At 37.0% G+C, this 24,304-nt stretch overlaps 2 protein-coding genes across 5 annotated transcripts in view; one reads left to right on the forward strand and one right to left on the reverse strand.

Annotated features, from left to right (window-relative positions):
- The window catches only part of LOC139970460 (molybdenum cofactor biosynthesis protein 1-like), a 27,589-nt gene extending 19,375 nt beyond the window's left edge, over positions 1–8,214 (forward strand). For all 4 annotated transcript variants that reach the window (XM_071976190.1, XM_071976189.1, XM_071976192.1 and 1 more), the window contains one exon: positions 962–8,214. In XM_071976190.1, the coding sequence (XP_071832291.1) occupies positions 962–1,971 (1,010 nt within the window). In that variant the 3' untranslated portion in view covers positions 1,972–8,214. The remainder of the gene's footprint in view (positions 1–961) is intronic.
- On the reverse strand, positions 6,193–15,414 carry LOC139970462 (uncharacterized). The gene is made up of 6 exons (XM_071976193.1): positions 14,954–15,414; positions 12,785–12,900; positions 12,113–12,169; positions 11,795–11,939; positions 10,355–10,815; positions 6,193–9,170 (listed from the first exon to the last, which is right to left on the reverse strand). Exons 1-6 carry the CDS (start codon positions 15,015–15,017, stop codon positions 9,090–9,092), a joined length of 924 nt encoding a protein of 307 aa, XP_071832294.1. The 5' UTR covers positions 15,018–15,414; the 3' UTR covers positions 6,193–9,089.
- Positions 15,415–24,304: the final 8,890 nt, after the last annotated feature.

Here is a 24,304-nt window from a genome sequence, read left to right on the forward strand (position 1 = left end):
CACTAGTGAACTGTAGTCATTGGTTGTCCAAACACAGGGTTAAACCAATGGGAAATGTCATCGGATGTAGCTAATTCAACCAGAAATCATTTAGTGGTTCCGATGCCTAAACATAGTTATAATTTGGTATTAAGCTGTACATGTTAATATTCATGACCTTGTACACACCAAACTGAAGAGGATTATCTATTGACTAATGCAGCAACATATAAATGAAGGTACCAAGATTCAGTTATCAAAGTTGACAAAGTCTATTTAGTGACATAGTTTATATACATAGTCAAAGTTTATGATCTCGTAAGCATATATCTATATACTTACATTGTATTATCCAGCTACATGTATAAAGCTGATTAGACATACTATTTCAGAGATATTTGATTAATAATTTTATGGTCCCTGATTAATATTCATGATATGCACACAAAAACTAATACGGTTGGTTGTATGAATGTGGTGTGATAAACCTAATAAAGAGAAAATCATGGAACATTTCATTCGGACTGTCTTTTGTTTAAAGCCATTTCTTGCAATTAGATGAATATTAATGACATAAAATGAAAATGTGCTTATTATGTAGAACATCACCATACCAGTATTGAACCAAATTTAATATTAAGCCCACCCACTCATTATTATTCATGAGATTTGAACCAAGCAACACAGGTCACATCTACTCTTCATGGGGCATATATTCCCAAGGTATCACATTGATTCAACTTGTGGTTGTTGACATATGGTGTTCACAAACTATTTTTCGACAATTTCGGCATCATAACCAATAAAAATAAGTTTGCATGTATTTATGTATGTATTTATGTTAGCGAAATATATGCATGTTTTTATGTGTGTGTATGTATATATAAGTAATGTATGTATGTATGTACACATGAAGGTGTCTTTGCATTACATACTTCATTTTATTTATTTATATATATTTTTTTTGCTTTCTTTATTGCAGGATTGCCATCCAGCAGTGTGATTCTCCTAACCAATGGGTACCCTATATCAATTTTAAAAGATAATATACGAATGTGCAACTCCAATAGTGCTATATATATATTTTACCTGTATAATTCATATATGCTATGGAAGAATCTTGAGTGTAAATTTCGGTGTATCTATATGAATATAACTTATGATCAGATTAAACAGAGGAGGTTTCCACTCCAAAATGTCTTCAAATATGTAAGAGATCAGTTTAAGAGATTTGAATGTTATGTGCAAAAGAATTATAGACACAGAAGAGGTTCTGTAAGGGGCCAACTTAAATTTTTCCCACGCCCAGTGGCAAATAAAAAGAATGCTTTTAAGATGCACATGGTTGCATTGCCTGCTCTCTTCAATTGGCATGCAGTCGGCTGTCGTACAAGTAATTTTGGTAACCGTCATTTTGGGATTAATGTACAATCGGTCAGACCCTTTAGCAGTGTGGATGACAAGGTAAATGGTGACTCAAAGGTAAAGACAAACGGTAAAGAACCCCTGAAGCTGACTCACCTAACCATTCAAGGAGACGCTCACATGGTGGACGTCAGCCAGAAGACACCGACCCAAAGAATAGCCTCAGCGTCTGCTACCGTGGTACTGGGAGAAGAGGTCTACCACCTCGTGGTGGAGAACGGGGAGTTGAACAAGAACTTCAAGACCATCGTCCAAATTGCCGGGATAGCCGGTGCCAAGAGGACGAGCGAACTCATTCCACTCTGTCATAACATTCCCATCAGCAATGTGAGTCTAGAGGTTGCAGTCTCCGGGCAGGGGAGGCAGTTGAAGCTCACGTCCATGGTCAAGACCACCGGATTGACCGGCGTGGAGATGGAGGCTCTGACCGCGGTTACGGTGGCTGCTCTCACCGTTTACGACATGTGCAAAGCAGTCAGCCACGATATCGAAATCACCGACGTGAAACTCATCTCCAAATGTGGGGGCAAGTCAGACTTTACAAGAACCCCAAACCCTGTGAGGTGATGCAAAACTAATATAGAATTGTTTGTTCTTGCTGGTAGCAAAGCTGTTTGTGGACTGCAACTGCAAGGTCAGTCTAAACTTGGCCAGCAGCCCAAAAGAGTACGTGCATCGCTAACCCACATGTTTTAGTGTATCTGTTTCATGCCTAGGGTATTGTATTATTTCATGTCATCACATATTTGATTGCTAACAATATGATCATTTTTTCCATTATTTAAAACTGATATTTCCCACTTGAATGAGTAGTATGCTGCTTTCAATTCTAACATTCTTAAAAGTGTTACATATCTCCAGACTGCTACGTTGTCTACGAATGTTGCTAAAATGGTTAAGTTTCTCTGACCGTTTTGCCATCAAGAGAAATTATTGTAATCATCATCATTTGTATTTTTCATCATAACTTAAGTTTGCAACAATCTATAGGCATTGTATTCATTTATCGGTAACCAAATATCCATAACAACATTGTATTTATCTCGCCTTCTTGGAAGAAAGTAATCTGTCAAAAGAAATTATGGTAGTCTAAGATAAGATGGGAATAAAATACGCAGCTGTCGTCCTATCATTCATAAACTGCCAAGATTATTATCATTATTACACGGAATGAAGAAGATACCACAATAAGACAAAAAACCTTTGAATAATTTATATTTCTTTACTGTTTGAAGATGTGCTGAGAACTATATGAAGGGGGAAGGAGGGTGGGTGGGAGGGGGAGGGGAGGAAAGCAGTGTGATGTCATTTAATACCACCATGAATTGAATGGTTACTGTTGTCTGCTAACCGTAGATCAGAGGGAGAGAGTGTCATGGAATGAAAACCAATGTCAACCTAGCTATTATGAGAACTTCAGAATTTGGCTGACATTCCTTCCATGTACGGAAGAAACACTCAAAGATAATGAACTAAGAATAACATTTAAAGGTCTGGCACTACTGGCTCTAAGATCATTCTGTTAATTTTTTAAATCCTGTCAGAAAGTGTGATTAACTGCTCAAGTGGAAGTATGAAGCTTAGCTGTTTGAGGGAGCATTTCACCATCATCACATGTAGTCAGTAAAGCTATTAAAGTGTAAGATTTTCAAAAATTGTGTAATCCAGTCACTATCAAAGAAACACACGGGTCCAACTCATTCCTGTCAAGATACCAATGTTCACTTTCTGAGATGCAAACCTTTGAAATGTATTCATTTTTTTTTTAACTTTCATATTGAGTACATAGTACAATTCAATTGTGATGTCACTAACAGAATTCATTTGTGATATCACTATTAACAGACAACAAATAAATCTCTCTTTGATTTTCACTGATGAAAGTGATAACCAACCACAGTTATACCTTACCAACGTAAGGTATTAAACAAGACTTATTTCCCACAATTGTATACTCATTTCAATCTAAATTGGAAAACAAGAGAATAATGTTACAGATAACTATTCTATAACAAACTAAAATGATGAAATAGGACATTTTATATCTCATCAACAAAGAAGCTATGAAGCCTGAAGTTGGGCCAATTAATTCATTTCACAAGCTTGGCATCATATATTTGTTCAAATCTCCAAGACTTTTTATCTCCATAAATTAACATGGTGGTAAGGTTTACGCCTGCTTTTATGAGCAAACATCCTGTTATGGTTTAAGATTTTATTTTATCTTATTTATTTAATCAAATCGATTTTAATATTTAGTTATTTCTTGCCGAAGGCAGAAGGAATCTATGTGATGGTGATGCTAGGTGATGCTATGTGATGGTGATGGCGTGTGTGTATGTGACACTTGCTCGTAAACGCTCTTCACTTCAGAAGGATAAATGAGGTACATTTCATAGTTGGCATTCAAGTTCCAGTCATTTGAATGCAACAGAGGACAAAGTCTGGAAACCTTGTAGGTTTGCAAACTCAATTACTTCTATGATGAATGAGTTTCTGTGTCACTCACTGTCATAGGATTTGACGTTTCCTCTTTTCAGTGGCTGAGAGGGTTTTCCACTCTCACTAATGACTGTTATCTGTCATCAACATACAGAAGGGTAATACCTTTGAAATGATCAAGTTATCTGGTATGATATTCTGGTACTTTGACTTCAGGACACATTTTCCTCATTTGCTCTATCAATCAGGTGATTCCATACACAAATTAAACTTATGATGCAAGGAATCACTAAGCCTGCTGGCTTTCTGGTTTCGAGCTGCAATGATGCTATCTATGACATTTAGTACAAGATCTTTTCACCTCTGATGAATTCTACTATTTTTATACCAGTTATATAAAAAGTTGCCATTATGTTGCAGGCAATATTACTGATGTTACCTCATATTGTTCTTAAATTTTTTAATCTTGGTTTTGATGCAGTTTCATTTATAATCTTACAAAACAACAATGCAAAATTGCAAGAAAATTAAATGACAAGAAGTTCTGTTTGTTATTGGACTTAAATCACCCCAACATTTGGTCACATCCTTCAGACATTCATTTAAGTAAAAGTCATTGACATTACAATTTATCACCGTTGCCTTTGAAGTCAAATAGAAATGTAAAGTTCCACCCCGTGTGGGCATTGGTTTCAACCGATTATGTTAATTTATTAATACACGCAATGAGATTTCAGACGAGAAGTTAATATACAAATTAATCTAGGTTTTACCATGAAGTTTTATCTGTGTATGGCCTGGTTGAATCTGTTGTCAGCTTATGCTATGCTTGAAATATACCATTATAATTTTTTTTTGGTGAATCACTGCATACTTTAACTGCATATGCCATATGATATTTCAAACAAAATTGGTCTTGATTCTGTTTGCTAGAAAAGGAGAAGAATTGTTTACATAATTCAGTACTGTGTTTAAGTCTTCCAATTATTTGTAACAGTAATAGTTTCATTTGTACAGTATATTTGTGTGATGAAAATGGGATGTTTTAGAGGCATTGAAGACTCGCGCACAAAGACATATCTGATGCCAGTAATCTGACCTAGTTTCGAATGAGGTGAAACAAGTGTTAAACACCACCGTCGATCCCAGAAAATACACACACAGCTTGCTACCGTTACGTCGGTAATTAGACACTAGTGTACAGTCAGTACATACAGCTGCGGTCAATACCCACTACACAGTGTACATAGCAGCGATGGACATCTCAGGTCTAGATAAAAGATAACAAGGTATCACGTTTCATTACTGTCTGAATTTTGTAGCGACAAGAAAAAAACTTCACTCGCAAGCTACGGAAAGGTAACTTTTTCAGAGGGTGGCATGCCATTTGGGGCGAGTCTTCAATACCTCTAACTCTAAAGCATTTTGTGAAAGATACTAAAGGTATTCATAAATGCACAATATGAAATATACATTGCAAATGTCACAAAACTTGTTGCCCTGTAAAAGAGTGATTGGACTATAGAATAAGCATGCATTTATTACTAACATAATGTGGATTAGTTGGGGTAATGTTATTTTTACAACTTTTCAAATTACAGGGTTATGTTTGTAGGTGTTTCTTGTTAAATTGTAAGGTTTTGATTTGTTATTTGGTTATATACGAAGGTGGCATGTAATCGTAATTGACCTGCCTTGGTCGTTAAATGACCTCTTTTTACCAATTAGTCTGCAACGCCTGCCACATATTTGTTCTTGTATGAGGGTCTTTGTGTGAACACTGTGATTTACTACACTGTAGATATGAACATATTTCCACAGTGTTTACACAAAGAGTCTAATGGTGTTAAGAAGCTATGCAGGCTAATTGTGTAGCCAGAGGTCAATTTACGACCATGGCAGGTCGATTACATAATCACCAAACTTTCTTAGCTATAGCACGCTATAATTGGAGCCAATAAAGCAGATCTTTAACGATCCTTGATAACCAATCAGGCATTAAGATGCAAACAGGGCATTTCTGCTCCAGTAAAAAAAAAATCAAAATAATGAGCCTTATTCAAAAATGTGGTAATTCATTCTGAAGTTATCATTAGAAAATTTTATATAAATTTTGTTTTTATCTACAGCAATATATGGGTTTAAATTGGAGAAAATGTATTGTTGTTATTTTGTGACTGCATTTTGTGGGAAAGGGAAGCACAAATGTGACCCCAGCCACTCCCCGAACAAACACAACACAAGTCCTTGGCCACTGCTGACATAATCGAGACACGGACACCCCCCCCCCACCACTTGCTGCCTGCTAATAATACAGCCTCAAATATGACTTCAAAGACAAGATGATACTGAGAACAAGTTTTATTTACAGTGTCAATCTACTCACTTGGAGTGAATGGTGGTATGTAACATACAGGATGAAATATATCTATACACAAATAATAAAGTTAAGTAAAACATTTTGAACCACAACAAAAATGAGGAATAAATTAAACCTCTTTACATTTTACATTCAGTGATGACGGTCAAAGGGAACTACATAATTCTTAAAGAAAGATAGAGAGCACGAGCAAAACAAAAGCGACACCTTTTATCCACTTGCAGTCTAGTTGGGTCGGGACCGTAACCATGTGATCCCTATTGTGTTAGGTCCAATGATATATCATACATGAGTATACTCTGGGTGTCCCAAATAATTTGAAGAATCCTCAAAGTATTTTGCAGATATGCCAAAAATTTTGTAAGGAAAAAAGTCTAAACGTGAAGTACCACAATGAATAATCCGCTCATCTATTTTGCACCATTTTTCTAGTTTTCCTCCTTTCTATTTCTGCCGTCCTGCAGCTCAATCAGGCTTGTCTCCCCCCCCCCCCCACAGCTTCCCCCATCACAACCTTAACCATGAAACAAATCATCTCAAATGGCAGAGGGATACCTCTCCTAGCAGACCCCTTCCTAGGTCACAACATGTGCCACTGGAGGGGTCGCCCAGAAGATCAAGGTAGGTGAAAATGGGTACCAATCAAATAAGTTTGAATATCAGGAGATTAGGGAAGAGAATAGATACTGCATATAATCTTAACTTAAGGCAGAGACTCGATCCACACTGTGTTCATATTCTTAAACCTTAAATAATGCTTCGTCAAGGCATACATGTCCCAACAGGATATCTTCACTTTATGACACAAGCTTACACTGCAACTTATACTGCAGTGCCAGGTTATCCAACAGACTGATGAGCTTATAAATGCTTAAGGTCAAGGGGCCCTCTGTAATTACTTCCTGGCAACAGACAATGACTTCCTACTTTGGCTTGAACCTGAAAAACCTATTAAAATTGTGAAGTGGGAGGCATATATGTGGTTTTTCCGGGCTCCAGAGTGTCAGTCTTGCACTGCACAGTACTACCACGAGAGGAACGGGAAGTATCGACACATCGAATCACCATCTGCCAGGTTACGTGTCACAGAAGAAGTTCAAACCTTGTAAATCAACTCCCATCACTAGTTAGACATATCAACAGCCATCTTAGTACAAATAAAACCCCTGGCCAAGATGGATGATGAATTTCAGGGTGTAATGCTTGTTGCTAACCACTGAAAACCAAGCAGATAGGGAAGGTACTATGACTGCTATTAACTTTATGATCCAAATTTGCTCTGAATTTAAGCATTCGGCTTAACAAAGCTGCGGATTATAAATGAAAAATCTAATCCTTCAACTGAAGCGTTCTAAAAAATTTCATTTTAATTAAAACAGCTCAGACCACTATCAGTATTTATGAAATCTGGATTTCAGGAATCTCAAACTACAAAAAAAGAATCCCACTTCAATGAAGGACAATATAAGTATCACATTTAACCTCAGATAAGTCACTGATTTTAATGACGAACAAAAAATGCCCATTGGTCTGGGTTTTTTTGGTTCCCAATGGTCATTTACTCATTTCGCAAAATTTAGCTTATTGGAGATTTGGATTTCTTGATGAAATGACTACTACTCATCCATTTACCACATCCAATACTTTTGCCTTAAACTATTAACAATGTATACATAAAGGTCAGACTGTAAATTCATCAAACCATAAATAAAAAAAATTAAAAAACATATTTCTGTATACAACTGACATTTCGTCCACAAATTAAAAAAAAAAAAATCACAATTTCGTCCACAAACAGACCTTATGTCATAAATCATGGTATTTCAATACAAATAATTACATTGCTTTAATATCTTTTGGAAAGGTTTGATGAAAACAACTGTTGGACTTTGATTTCTCCAATAAAACTGAGTCACCTGTTTAATTTTTATCCACTGTGATCCAAAACAAACTGACAGAAAAAAAAAAAAAAAAAAATTAGATCAATGCAAGAATGTAATAAATAAGTTTGCTTTTCATTTGGAATCCGCCTAAAATTTGAATTTCAGTTACATGATTCAAATGTAAAAAAACGAGGTACTGTGTTCCCCAAAATAATTGCTGGGTTTTGGAAGTTTGATCATACAAGGAACATGAAAAGACACCTAACACAATGACTAGAATTTGAACATGATTCCAAGAACTGGAGCTGTATGAACAAACATGATTAATACTTTTAGACTATCACAGACTGAGAAACATTCTTGTGGGGGGGGGGGGGGGTGGGGGATTATAGATGAAATAAACACTCCAGGTTTTTCCCAACAAATGGGCTCATCCTCACCATTCCATGTTCTTTTGTTTTCAACAGTAATACTTTAGGTCTCCCTTAACTGACCATTGAAACCAAATGTTGCAGTTTCAAATATGGTATTACAATTTGTAAGAAACAAGTCAATGTGTAACTAAACTGATACACATTAGGCATGGCATGGAAGTACTTGCCATGTGCATTTACACATAATAAAAGCACAACGGAAAATAAACGATTATCGATAGCTTGCTACATGATGTAATTCTTCACTTCATGATGCACACTTCACTTTGTCACAATGAATATATGTAACACCGTGCATACACCACACCGTCAAACAGGATACACCTTCAACGGGATACACTTTCAACGGGGAAGGGTCATTATTGCGTTTTCCTCGTGGTTTCAGCTATCATATGAGGGACACAATATGGCGCTATTTTCATCCAGTTTTTCCGTGCAAGCCATGTCCTGCACAACATAAACTAACTTCCAAGGATTGAATTGAAGATTCCAAATGGTAGCTCTTATGCTGGGGACATCTTAAAACTTCCTCTGGGAGAGTTTGCTTCACTCAACACTGAGTTCGTGCATCTCAATGTCGTTGAACTCTGCCCCTATTTTCAAAGCCCAGTCTTCGGCCTGTTCTTTCTGTAATTTATTGTAAAAGAAAGAAAAGGAAAGTGTTTTGTGTTTTATACATGTCCTGATTGTAATTCACTAATTCAGCCTTGTCTTCGAGCTGTTGTCATGACAACTCACATATCCTACATAAAAGTCATTCCTCCTATTCAAATCACCACTTTGCTAAAAAATGAGACATAAGTTTGAACAGTATTTATGACTCTCAATATTTTTTCCTGTCATATTTCAGGATTACAGTCACCCTCCTTGTCTGTGACATAAAATACTGTATCACCTTTGTGCATGCACACTTCAGATCATACAACAGTTAGCCATGGTATGCATCGAAACAACCTTCAAATCAATAATCAAACTGTGAATACTGCACCACTGCTTTTCACCCCCGACGAATCTAGTCAAATGTTTTGGACAGTAAATATAATACAAGTTACTGTATACTGCATACTAATCTCAAACAATCAGTTTAATGTTCCATGACATACACTATAATACAAGTTACTGTATACTGCATACTAATCTCAAACAATCAGTTTTATGTTCCATGACATACACTATAATACAAGTTACTGTATACTGCATACTAATCTCAAACAATCAGTTTAATGTTCCATGACATACACTATAATACAAGTTACTGTATACTGCATACTAATCTCAAACAATCAGTTTAATGTTCCATGACATACACTATAATACAAGTTACTGTATACTGCATACTAATCTCAAACAATCAGTTTAATGTTCCATGACATACACTATAATACAAGTTACTGTATACTGCATACTAATCTCAAACAATCAGTTTAATGTTCCATGACATACACATACTTGTCCTCATTTTCAGGGAAATCAAACATTCATATTATCACTGTCTCATTGTACTTACACATGTGTATGTGCATAGCAACATCATAAATGATAACACTATTATTCTGACAATCAAGATTATCACAAAATGAACCATTATGTGGAAGAACAGTAGTAAACATAAAACTATTGAGGACATGTTTGAAATGCACCCATATTAATTTTGCAGCCAGGTTGGCTCTTGGACCGCTTCAGCAACCACTGTAAGACAGGGCCAATGGGCTTTGCAAGCTGTGAGGCATTACTGTACATTACTAGTATTATTTTGGAGTAACCCCACCGAAAAACAAAACAAAAACGAACAATATGTGGGCCATTTGTACCTTTTCCCGGGCGGTGGCAGTCTTTTTCTTCTTGGTTTTTCTTTTGCTGCCATCATCACTGCCGACCAGACAACTAAGGTTCCCTGTGTACATTCTCTTCTGTTGGTGGCATCTGTCCGAGGTCGACAGGGATGAGGAGACGGTTCGGGAGCTCTGTCTGGACGAGATGCCCGAGGTGGCAGAGGAGGATACACTCTGCTGATAATCTGGGGTGTAGGCAGGGACTGGAGAAAATGGAAGGTCTTCATGAGCGGCAAGACCGTCGAAGCCAAAGGCAGAGTCGTTCAGTTCTGATTTGGATTCGCTTCCGGCGGACTGCGGCGTCGAAGTGTCGGATGCGTACAGCTTCGGGAAGCAACGTTTCAGACTCGTGTCCAAGGATAAAGCTGAATCAGTTTTAGGGGTGGAGGAGTCCTCATCTTTCCCAGCTTCCTCTTTTATGGCGACTTTCTTCTTAATGCCTGCCAATGACGGAAGTGATGCTTTAATGGCTTTTAACATTCTTACAACAAAAAGTCAGGTGAGATGATGTAATAAACTCAACACATGTTTGCAAGTTTTATTTTACGTACTTTATACAGCCAATGCTGTGACTGACAAAGGTTAGATATTGTGGTCCAGTGTAGTCTGTGTGTGTGGAGAAGTTTATTTCACTATATTTTACACAAGCTGTCAGTTGAGAGAAGCATCATGTTAAACTTTTATGTCTCAAGTTAATTAAATTAATGAACAGATTAGACCATGTTGAAGGGTACATATCTGGTAACAGTGTCAATCAAAGGAGGCTGAAGACAATGGAAAATGTTTGGAAATGGACAATGGAAATGGACAATGGAAACAAAGTGCTACATTATCGATCAAACATCTTGAGTCTTCTAGGTCAGCAGCTACATATATACATGCAAAGTTTTAATAGGATAGAAAAATGCATTAGATGCTTGGTTTTTATTATAAACATAATGATGCACAAATACCACATGTCATTTGTCATTAGCAGCACTCCGAACAGCAACAAGCTCACTTTCTTTAGAAACAAATTTAAGATTGCCTGACTTTACCATACCATATTGTATTAAACAAATTTAATTATGAGAGGTGGAGAACTGACAATCCTAAGATGTCGAAGAGCACAAAGAAATGAAAAGTAAATCAGTCGCTATCCACTTCTCATTTAATTTGCTACATTGAACCATTCTTCATGTCATGATATCAGAGAAAAAGTAGTAAAAAAAGCCCAATTGAGGCTAACGAAAATGACAATACTAAAGATGTTCCTGACTACTTGTTTGGGACAGCAGCAACTGCAATGTGTTCATGTGAGAGTAGGCTACCTTTCTGGACATGGAAGCCGGAAGGGATATTTTTTAACCATCACTGGTTCTATTTCTCGCACAGCTGTATCGGATATTAAATCTAGCTGAAAATGAAATTCAATAATACCTTTTGAATTCTGCCTGGTTCTGCGGTTGGAGTACCTGGATGGGGATAAAATCCCTTTGATATGACCGGCAGAGAATTCCATATCACTCTCCCCGGCAGTTGATGCTGCATCTGTTGTCTCCAGGTCTGCATCGTAAGGATCACCCTGTCATTGAAGCAAACTCAACCAGCTTAAAGTCATTCTTTGATACCAGGTAACCCCAACAAGCTTTACTAGATTTTATGTACCTGATGCTAACTTTTAAATGCTAAACAAAGTGTTCATTTTTGTCTTTACCTGGTCTAAGTTCCAAGACTTTGTATGAAATGTTCACTTACCACTCTTGCTGGAATGTTTTCTTTGTGAGAATAGTCTGAGGCTTCTGAACTTGAATTCTGCAAAATGAAATGAAGGGTTTGCCAAGTTTAAATATGTATACAGTCCAGATAAAAATGTTTAAAAATTTTTTTTTTTAAATAACCCATTTTCAGGATAATTAATAAATGAGCATTTCCTCTTAATATGTATTGTTTCAGAAAAAAGTTCAAGGCCACGTAGGAGAACTGGGTAAAATAGTCAACCTTCTTTAAAAGTGATGTTCTGAATATATCCTGATGTAGGTTACAGTTGAAAGTTTTCACACATTTAGAATTTTGCAATCGAGGACTGGAAGTAGTTATCGCCTGATTTTAATCTAGACCTCTAAAGTACACAAAATAGTGTTTTCACTGTTGCAAGAAACAGATGAAATTCCTATATGTATCCTACTTGGAACTTGAGAGGGAGAACTTAGAAGAGTCCAAGAGACACCTGATGGTGTTGAAGGGAATGGTCACAGTACAGTAGTGTAAACTGACAATGTTAAGTTAGAAAAAACTGTGACTTCAGTCAATAGCATCAGGTTTAAAATACTATTATGTAGCTTGTACATATTGGAATCTTGATCGAAATTGTGCTATGGGAGGTTGTGAATAGAAGGAAAGATGATCTCTTCACATGCAAAATCTTACCAAAAGGTGTCTTTTTGATAATCTGGTTAGAACAATGGACATTTCTTCATTAGCTGATGCATCTTGGTTTTCAGAATCTTGCGTTGACTGAGAATCCATCTCTTCCGATGGAGCGCCTAGCAAGAAGATGATTTAAGGAGACCAAAACTTGCATGAAATACATCAAACGTTATGATCATTTTGAATTCATCAGTCATTATTTCTTGTGATCTAGCAAGATGTTGGTCCAGTAAAGACATACTGTACTAGAACAACAAATATTTGTTTGAATCTTCAATAAGTATAGCGTAAAAAATGAAATTGTCAACATAGGCCTGCTGTACTGCCATTTGAGTTATGCATGTAGGCATACAATTGAGATTCACACTAAGGCTACCTAATTATCAGTGCTTAGCAATAGAACTGACAACAATATCAGCAAATTTCCTCCCAGTAAGGTGTGCATGCCCACACAGGAAATTGTTCATTTTAGTTGTACAGTAGCCATTTGCGTTCCCAGGCAAGTATTCTAATTTTAGCAAATTGTGATTGCTGTTTTTTATCTGAATCTCATAATTAGTTGTGAAGAAAGACATATCCTTGATAATATAAGAATAGCAGTGTTGATAGCATTTTCTGTCACTTCTAGCAAAATATGACAAAGACAAAAGTGAAAATACAACTTGTTTACAAAATAATAAGATGTTTCCAATATCAGTGCTGTTAACTAATGATAAAAGAGTTTGAACACGAGTTGCATCAAAGATCAATTTCTCCAAATTCTTATGGAAATACCATATATTTGTTAGTTATGTACGAAGTGAATGCATTCATTGAGTGGCTACATTTTGCCCAAACATGCTACTATGGCTAGAAGCATGCGTTATTGTGTAGCTCTGCTTTTCTCTCTGCTGTCTCGGCCAACATCACTGCATGTACACAACTAAAGAAAATTATGCACGCTTCCTTGATCACTTATTGTCAGTTGATAGGTACAATGCACATGAGTATACTTGAAAAAGTTAATTTGATATAGGTCTTACTACTACAACAACAACAAAACTTCTATATGGAAATCATAATGATAAAATACACTGAATTTCCAGACAACCAGAATGGAACTACATGACAACAATCTTTTCCCTATGTTTGAAATTCTTGCAAGTTGTAGGGTATGTTGCATGCTTTAGGCTAGCAATACTAAACTAAGCGAACCAAAGGAAACGATGATATCGTTGATTTTGCTCCGTGGTTTAGTTCTCTCCTTATACTATGTGATTTCATTGATACTTTGATCTAATTCTGCAAGAAAGAGACAGTGCCATGAGTCAAAAATAGTTGAAGCATGGAGAAATGTCCTTAACTTTGTGCATGCAGTATAATTCTGGTAAATGGGTGGAATAATGGGATCAAGTCCATTAGTGGTCATCACGCCAAATGTTGTTAATGAACACACCATTAATACAAACTAGGTGTTCAGTATGTGCGTATGGAATTACAGCAGAATATGATCACTTGCGAAGTAAATATGTGATTAAGTGATACAAATGTGTACCTTCTTTATTTTAAGAGTATTGTGAAGCCCTAAGCTGTCATAGGCACTTACTGCACACCTAGTTGGCAATGGTACGTTCATTGACAATGACATGACAACCACTTATGGACTTGATCCGAATTATTCATGGCCCCTTAATACAAAAACTCAGGTTTCCATGTTGCACTACCTGCCCTAAGTTAGGCCTCACACAGTACCAGCCTAGGTGGGTTAGTCTAGCTGTTAGTAGTTAGGCTATAGTTAGTGCTACAGTGCTATAGCACTGTAGCAGTACTAAGGTAGGACTAGCCTAGAATGTGTCATTCTCAAAATGACTGCCAAGGAGCTTCGCCATAACAGAGCCTTACAGTTGCGGGAGGCCTATTCTGCCCCTCCTTCCCCCACCTTCAATAATGGTAGGCCATGTAACTTGTAAATGATAAGCAGTAACATATGTACTTTCAACATAGCCTAAGTATGCCAGGAATGGGGGGTTATACTACTGTAGAGTAACTGTAAGACTCAACGTTAGTCCTTGTGCATCCTAACTGATGGTGTTGGAATAGCCCTAGCCTATATGCTAAGTTAGGCCAACTGTAGGCTGGCACTTCTGTACAATTATAGCCAACACTGTTCAGCCCTTGCGTTTTCTATACCTTTCTTTTTAACATGCTTCGACTTCCCCTTCGTTTTCTGGCGTCTTTTTGCTGGCATTATCATAAAACTTACTTAATTTTAATAAAATTTACTTTGTTAGTTGTTGCACTCATACAGTTTCGCGAAGGCAGATCCTGTACATGTAGTACGTACGCGTATGAAGAGTGGAAGACAAGGATGTTATAAATGTCTAAACGAATACGGTAACTACTCAAAGCAGCTTTCAGACGAGGCCTGGACTTTCAAAGCCAGAATGGAAACACCATGTTTGGATCATAATTTAGAGAGAAAATGCTACTTTCAAGATATTTAAAAAATTTTAATTTTAAAATTCTATTCTGAACAGTTAGTGGATATTACGAACAAAATACAGCAGTCATTGCGTGGTTCCGAAATTGGTTATAATCTAATCGTTTTAACTTCGAAGCTCGTGCGATAAACACCTACATATACAATCCAGTATATTATACTGTTGATCGGAGACGTAGTTTGGTTTTCGAATAACCGCGCAAGCTTCACAGAAATAATGAGAATTGGATTATGGGAAAATGTGAGGGCGCTTATCATCTTGTTCATTTTGGGGTTGGTGGTTACTACGGCACGGAGAAATACCGACACACTATTAAACTCACAAAACAATTCAAGCACAACCTTCCGGTCTTTCCATTGTATTTACTTGTGTAATGTAATCATGTGTTAATTGTGTGGTTTTTAAGATTTATTATATTTTTGTAAAGCGCATTGATGCCGGTGCTAATCGCGCTATATAAATGTTTGGTATTATCATTATTTATTATCTAAATATGCCTAGAAATTAGAATGCTCCATTTGACACCAGTAAATACTCCTACATCGGCGAGGGGAGGGGGGGGGGGTGGAGAGCTGCGAATGTCAAGTGTACAGTGCAGTCGTACTCCAAACGTACTTCTACTCATGTTGTCGCACTCGCACTACAAGACTAATCTGCTGTGAACTGACTTTAATCGACAAGTCTTTACACGTCCATAGAAATAGTGAATTGGGTCAACAACGCATCAGGTAACGGAAGCAACTGTATTTTATATTTGCCTAGCTGGCCCTGTACTAGAGAGCCAAACCCTTGTTGTATTTTAATTGTGTGACAATTACCAAGTCTTTCTGCGAATACGATTATAACTAAGGTTCTTCATGCACCCACCGTACCACCGCTTACGCCTATATTAACCTGTCATTTTATATGAATTGACCTTTCCAATATAGGCCTATACCATATCATCCGTTCCTTTGCTGCCAATGCAGTAAATAATGATCTATAAACATAGGCTGCACTGCTACTAATCAGTCCCTAAAATAAATAAAAATAAACATTAAATATCGTCTTGATGTATATACTTGTAGCTTTTTGTTCCATCATTTTTATCCTTTGTAAAAGGAAAATAATTATTGATACACAATACAAATGAAGTACATATGTTTTATTTGCTACCATGCTTAAACTCGGTGAGTGCAATTTGGTAAACCAAACTTATACATTCTGCATTGACTGTGTAAAAAATGGTGGTAACAGAAACTTTGGTTTGTCGAATTTATTTCTATTTTTCAGATTCTCGCCCTTTTCGTCGAAAGCATCATACTATGCCTGTTTGAAAATTTGAAAATGATAAGGCTTGATTGAAGTCATTTTGTCGTATTACCGAAGCGTCCTAACTTGTCCTTGCTTCACCCGTCAACTGGTTAAATATTACTACAGCGATACACAATGTCAACGGTCTTTGCATTAGAGATGAACCAGTCTCATTGGTCTATATACTAACGCAAAAAAGTTGTCATATGGTGCCGACCATGAGAAGCTTGGAATTTCCCTTGTGTAGCCTATATACTTTAAAAGGTACATACATTATCTTTAATAAATGATTTTATATATTCCATCAGCAACAATGGTTGCATGCATGGGCGTGTCGTGAAAACAGACACAAATATTTATTTTATAGTCTATGTTGTGTTAACTGTGACGCTGAATCAATTCCCACCCAAGTCATATTCAACGTTTCTTTGTTGAACATTTTTTTTAACTCTCGGAAAACACCTAAATAGGCGACATTATCATGACGTAACCGTTAACCGATGAATTGAAGCCAGTAGGGGACACTTCACGAGGGTAAAGTCCATTGAGCGTGCCGTGCATATCATATAGGTATCCCGAACAGTGCTAGGTATATTCTGTTCTTCGTTTCATCTTATTTTTAACGACATTCTTACTTTAATCCTCACCTTATTTCTTCTTATTTCTTCAACGGCTGCTTGTTGATGTTAATGCTATACATTATTATATACCCGTACAGTTCCATTTTTGTTCAAAACCAAAAAGAAATTATTATTATATTTTTCCCCCTTTTATCTTTTATTATGAAATTTCGGAATGATTCAAATTGCATATACACTTATTGGCTTTCGTTTTCTATAAGTATCAATTTTACAGTAATGAAAGTTATAGTTAATGATATTTCTCAATATGTGGGAGCTATTCTAGTTTTGATCATAATTACGGGTTACACATTTCACAAAGCAATTGAACTATTTATACGCCAAATTGGAAACTGCTAACCGACTAAAACTTTAGCTGAATTATGACAGTTTGCAGAAAGTTGATGAATTGATCACTTAAATTTTGCTCTCATGACACATTTATAGTCACTGTGATCATTTAAAAGGAATGATTAAACAGGAATTATTCCTAGTTTTGCAATGACGGGATTTTCCGTCGTTGTTTTAATGATATTCATGCTCTATTGAAAAACATATCAGACAATATATAGGTTGCCATGGTTGCAAACCAATTGCGTGGTTGGTGCCAGCAAACAAGCCCCGCCTTATACATCTTACCAATGTGTAAACTTCGGTGGCATGTCGCTTTCAAATGTGGCGGCTTGCACACGTTATTCACACTTTCTATGTTTTCTTTACCGTCCAAATGATTAGAAATGTGTAAAAGCTGGAGTGTTTTGCTGATTCGGATATTTACAAACAAACCACAAGACTCAATACTATACAATGGCATATATATATTGGTTACAGGGCAAATATGACCTTGAAGGAGATGATTTCGAGCATAACATTTATTTTGAATATATTGTATACTGTTTGTAGACCGTTAAGAAACACTGCTACCATGGAGTCGTGGTCAAAATGGCTAAAGCCATTGACTTGCAATCTAAGCTAGCATACGCCCATTAAAACCCCATTGACTTCAGACTAAATCACAAAAGTCAAGGGCGTAGGAACCGGGGGGCTGGGGGGCGCCAGCCCCCCAGTGAAAAATGTGGAGGGGCGGAAGTATCATTCCGCCCCCCGGTTCGCAAGTCAGAAAACCCCTTTTTCATTTCTAAATGAGAAAAAAAATCTCATTTGGAGCACCAAATTGCATCTAAGGCCAGGTGAAAATACAAAATTAAGTTTACAAAATGGAGTGGATGTTGAAGTGTGCTATATTGCACCAAATTGTATCTGAGGCCACCTGGAAATGCAAACAAATCCAAAGGGGAGGGGGACACCCCTCCCCTTAAACCCCTCCCCCAGGCCGGCCATCAGTCTTCAGCTCCCCCCCCCCCCACTCAAAAGTACCTTCCTACGCCACTGACAAAAGTAATGTGGTCTCTAAGTCTAGATAGAAGTTCTCTAAGTCTAGACAGAAGTAGCTAAACGCTACCCGGCATCACCGGATAGCTGACAAGTTGGCCATTCATGGCACTATCATTTTTTTCCCGTATCATCACCGGGAAGATATTATTGCTATCAGAGCCTGAAGTTTTCGTCACTTGTAAACAAACCTCTTCACTCAGTATAACAATTTTCGTAAGCTGCTCCTGGGAGACCAATAGGGGGTCTAAAATTGCCTCAATTGACCCAATTTCTGCACCACGCGTACTTCTATTCAGGCTCTTTAACATACAAGCCACAAAAAAAATCCTGACTGATAACATATCAAAGAAGATGTTCTCCTACTGCATTTTGGTACTGAAGGAGAACATCCAGGCGGATTGATACAGACTCTAATAGGAGTATGCCACCTTAAGGCTTGCGGTTTCGAGTCCTGGCCAGATACGTTGCCTCTCTTCACCAGGTGTATAAATTGGGACCTGCGAAGTAACTTGTATATATTGTTGGGCGCACTGGTTTTGCTGCACCCTATGTATGGAAAGTCTCACAGCGGCCACTCACGAAAGCGACTGTTTGAATTGTGCACACTTGCCATTGTGTGGTTGGGACAAGTTACCAAAGACCATGCAGGGTTAACTATTGTGAAAATAGTCTGAGAAGGCCTTGCAAGGCCTTGACACAATACTGTAAACCTTTGAAACGTTAACTTTAACTTTATCATCCTTTATTCATTTTTCTCTCCTCGAAATGTACCAACAAATGAAACTCCTTAATTAAATTTGACCGGACTACTGCAGAGACTAACACACATCAGATAATTAAATTTTGTTCTTTATATCGAATACAATAGTCAAAAGAAAAACAAAACTTTGATATAGCCTCAAATCACATGTTTCAAATGCCTTGTAAATGGCCAGGATAAATCGTGTTGACCTCTTCCATATCAACACTAAAATTGAGGCCATCCTTTCAGTTTCTATTAATTAAAATCCCATTGTATCACTAATTAGGCCTATATAGAGAAGGGGAAATTTCCTCCTGCTAGGAATAAATATAGTTTTGTTCGTGTATACTGTTTTCTAAATTTATCGAAAAAACTGTCCCTATATGATATTGTATGGTATATATATATATATATATATATATATATATATATATATATATATATATATGGCCTGTAACTTGTGGAGTTGCTAGTGGCCTGTAACTTGTGCAGTTGTTGTACACACGATGTAAACACAGATTGGGAGAACAGTATTCTATACGGTAGTGGGAGAGGAAGTACGGCACCATGTGCCCGGCCTGCCTTTATGCCTATGTGACACACTGAAGTTGATATTATTTCAAACTAAACGTTGCCATGATCGTCTACGTTTAATGAAGATTCGATAAATATATACCATTTAGTGCTGTTATATCTAGATAGCGGTATTTTCGTTAGAATGTCTTTAAAACATCGTAGTATCAAAATCTAGCATTTCTTTTTAACGGTACTATAACATCATGAATATTTATATATTACTTATGTAAATATTCATGATGGGGCCATATTATTGTAAACTGTATATATTTTCATGTCACACTTTAAAAGCACTCGTATTGATAGTATATGAGCAGTGAAAATCATATTTTCTATCAGATAAAGGTTAGGAACTGTTTATACTATCAGTAGGGGGTGCTTTGAAGCATGATATCAGAGGACAGTATATACGACGTCTTGAAGCATGGTATGGGAGCACAGTATATAGATTGGTATATTAGCATTAGACAAATTGTCCAATACTGGCTGCAATATAATCTGAAGAAAAAATGATTGCATAAACGGCCAATTCAAGTAAAATGATATAAACTCTGTACGATTAGATATCATGACCTTGACATAACTACAATGTCATGCTGGAGTTAAGTTTCTCTCGTAATCGTTCAAAATTTATATGGGGATTCCCCTGGCATCCGTGTTTCTTATATTTCTTATACAATCATGTTATGACAAGTTCTTCGATTCGCATTTCTAAATAACATTTCTAATAAAACAAAAAGGGGGAAGTGTATTCACCACTTCGATGATGGCCACAGAAAGTTCAATCGAGTTCCATACTTCTTATAAGTATGAGATCCATTCGGTGGTTCACTGTCATGTCATAAAAAAAGGGGGGGAGGTGGCAACCTGGCAATATATCTGATTTGAATAACCGCGCAAGCTTTACAGAAATAATGAGAATTGGATTATGGGAAAATGTGAGGGCGCTTATCCCTCTGTGTTCATGGTGGTTACTACGGCACCGAGAAATACCGATACACGTTTTAAACTCACAAAACAATTCAAGCACAACCTTCCGGTCTTTCCATTGTATTTACTTGTGTAATTTTAATCATGTGTTAATTGTGTAGTTTTTAAGATCTATTATATTTTTGTAAAGCGCATTGATGCCGGTGCTTATCGCGCCTGATATAAATGTTTGGTATTATTATAATTATTTATTATCTAAATATGCCTAGAAATTAGAATGCTCCATTTGACACCAGTAAATACTCCTACATCGACGAGGGGAGTTGGGGGGGGGGGGTTGTGGAGAGCTGCGAATGTCAAGTGTACAGTGCAGTCGTACTCCAAACGTTCTTCTACTCATGTTGTCGCACTCGCACTACAAGACTAGTCTGCTGTGAACTGACTTTAATCGACAAGTCTTTACACGTCCATAGAAATAGTGAATTGGGTCAACAACGTATCGGGTAACGGAAGCAACTGTATTTTATATTTGCCTAGCTGGCCCTGTACTAGAGAGCCAAACCCTTGTTGTATTTTAATTGTGTGACAATTACCAAGTCTTTCTGCGAATACGATTATAACTAAGGTTCTTCATGCACCCACCGTACCACCGCTTACGCCTATATTAACCTGTCATTTTATATGAATTGACCTTTCCAATATAGGCCTATACCATATCATCCGTTCCTTTGCTGCCAATGCAGTAAATAAAGATCTATAAGCATAGGCTGCACTGCTACTAATCAGTCCCTAAAATAAATAAAAATAAACATTAAATATCGTCTTGATGTATATACTTGTAGCTTTTTGTTCCATCATTTTTATCCTTTGTAAAAGGAGAATAATTATTGATACACAATACAAATGAAGTACATATGTTTTATTTGCTACCATGCTTAAACTCGGTGAGTGCAATTTGGTAAACCAAACTTATACATTCTGCATTGACTGTGTAAAAAATGGTGGTAACAGAAACTTTGGTTTGTCGAATTTATTTCTATTTTTCAGATTCTCGCCCTTTTCGTCGAAAGCATCATACTATGCCTGTTTGAAAATTTGAAAATGATAAGACTTGATTGAAGTCATTTTGTCGTATTACCGAAGCGTCCTAACTTGTCCTTGCTTCACCCGTCAACTGGTTAAATATTACTACAGCGATACACAATGTCAACGGTCTTTGCATTAGAGATGAACCAGTCTCATTGGTCTATATACTAACGCAAAAAAAGTTGTCTTATATTGCCGACCATGCTAAGCATGGAATTTCCCTTGTGTAGCCTATATACTTTAAAAGGTACATACATTATATTTAATAAATGATTTTATATATTCCATCAGCAACAATGGTTGCATGCATGGGCGTGTCGTGAAAACAGACACAAATATTTATTTTATAGTCTATGTTGTGTTAACTGTGACGCTGAATCAATTCCCACCCAAGTCATATTCAACGTTTCTTTGTTGAACATTTTTTTTAACTCTCGGAAAACACCTAAATAGGCGACATTATCATGACGTATAACCGTTAACCGATGAATTGAAGCCAGTAGGGGACACTTCACGAGGGTAAAGTCCATTGAGCGTGCCGTGCATATCATATAGGTATCCCGAACAGTGCTAGGTATATTCTGTTCTTCGTTTCATCTTATTTTTAACGACATTCTTACTTTAATCCTCACCTTATTTCTTCTTATTTCTTCAACGGCTGCTTGTTGATGTTAATGCTATACATTATTATATACCCGTACAGTTCCATTTTTGTTCAAAACCAAAAAGAAATTATTATAATATTTTTCCCCCTTTTATCTTTTATTATGAAATTTCGGAATGATTCAAATTGCATACACTTATTGGCTTTCGTTTTCTATAAGTATCAAGTTTACAGTAATGAAAGTTAGTTAATGATATTTCTCAATATGTGGGAGCTATTCTAGTTTTGATCATGATTACGGGTTACACATTTCACAAAGCAATTGAACTATTTATAAGCCAAATTGGAAACTGCTAACCGAGGCTAAAACTGTAGCTGAATTTTGACAGTTTGCAGAAAGTTGATGAATTGATCACTTTAATTTTGCTCTCATGGCACATTTATAATGATCATCTAAAAGGAACGATTAAACAGGAATTATTCCTAGTTTTGCAATGACGGGATTTTCCGTCGTTATTTTCGTGATATTCATGCTCTATTGTAAAACATATCAGACAATATATAGGTTGCCATGGTTGTAAACCAATTGCGTGGTTGGTGCCAGCAAACAAGCCCCGCCTTATACATCTTACCAATGTGTAAACTTCGGTGGCATGTCGCTTTCAAATGTGGCGGCTTGCACACGGTATTCACACTTTCTATGTTTTCTTTACCGTCCAAATGATTAGAAATGTGTAAAAGCTTGAGTGTTTTGTTGATTCGGATATTTACAAACAAACCACAAGACTCGATACTATACAATGGCATATATATATTAGTGACAGGGCAAATATGACCTTGAAGGAGATGATTTCGGGCACAACATTTATTTTGAACATATTGTATACTGTTAGTAGACCGTTAAGAAACACTACCAGGGAGTCGTGGTCAAAATGGCTAAGGCCATTGACTTGCAATCTAAGCTAGCATACGCCCAATAAAACCCCATTGACTTCAGACTAAATCACAAAAGTAATGTGGTCTCTAAGTCTAGATAGAAGTTCTCACTAGCTAAACGCTACCCGGCATCACCGGATAGCTGACAAGTTGGCCATTCATGGCACCATCAATTTTTTTTCCGTATCATCACCGTGAAGATATTAGTGCTATCAGAGCCTGAAGTTTTCGTCACTTGTAAACAAACCTTTTCACTCAGTATAATGTAAACAATTTTCGTAAGCTGCTCCTGGGAGACCTGTAGGGGGTCTAAAACTGCCTCAATTGACCCAATTTCTGCACCACGTGTACTTCTATTCAGGCTCTTTAACATACAAGCCACAAAAAAAAAAATCCTGACTGATAACATATCAAAGAAGATGTTCTCCTACTGCATTTTGGTACTGAAGGAGAACATCCAGGCGGATTGATACAGACTCTAATAGGAGTATGCCACCTTAAGGCTTGCGGTTTCGAGTCCTGGCCAGATACGTTGCCTCTCTTCACCAGGTGTATACATTGGGACCTGCGAAGTAACTTGTATATATTGTTGGGCGCACTGGTTTTGCTGCACACTATGTATGGGAAGTCCCACAGCCGCCACTCACGAAAGCGACTGTTTGAATTGTGCACACTTGCCAGTGTGTGGTTGGGACAAGTTAGGCTACCAAAGACCATGCAGGGTTAACTATTGTGAAAATAGTCTGAGAAGGCCTTGCAAGGCCTTGACACAATACTGTAAACCTTTGAAACGTTAAATTTAACTTTATCATCCTTTATTCACTTTTCTCTCCTCGAAATGTCCCAAACAAATGAAAC

This window comes from Apostichopus japonicus, chromosome 8, assembly GCF_037975245.1.
Source record: "Apostichopus japonicus isolate 1M-3 chromosome 8, ASM3797524v1, whole genome shotgun sequence".
Classification (NCBI taxonomy): domain Eukaryota; kingdom Metazoa; phylum Echinodermata; class Holothuroidea; order Aspidochirotida; family Stichopodidae; genus Apostichopus; species Apostichopus japonicus.

What these genes read in the sequence shown, in the direction of transcription:
- LOC139970462 (XM_071976193.1), bottom strand. Translation starts at nt 15,017, where the DNA reads ATGATAATGCCAGCAAAAAGACGCCAGAAAACGAAGGGGAAGTCGAAG. An exon ending in GAAGCATGTTAAAAAGAAAG is followed by an intron (nt 12,901 to 14,953) that starts GTATAGAAAACG and finishes TCTTCTTGCTAG; the next exon opens with GCGCTCCATCGGAAGAGATG. An exon ending in AAAACATTCCAGCAAGAGTG is followed by an intron (nt 11,940 to 12,112) that starts GTAAGTGAACAT and finishes CTTCAATGACAG; the next exon opens with GGTGATCCTTACGATGCAGA.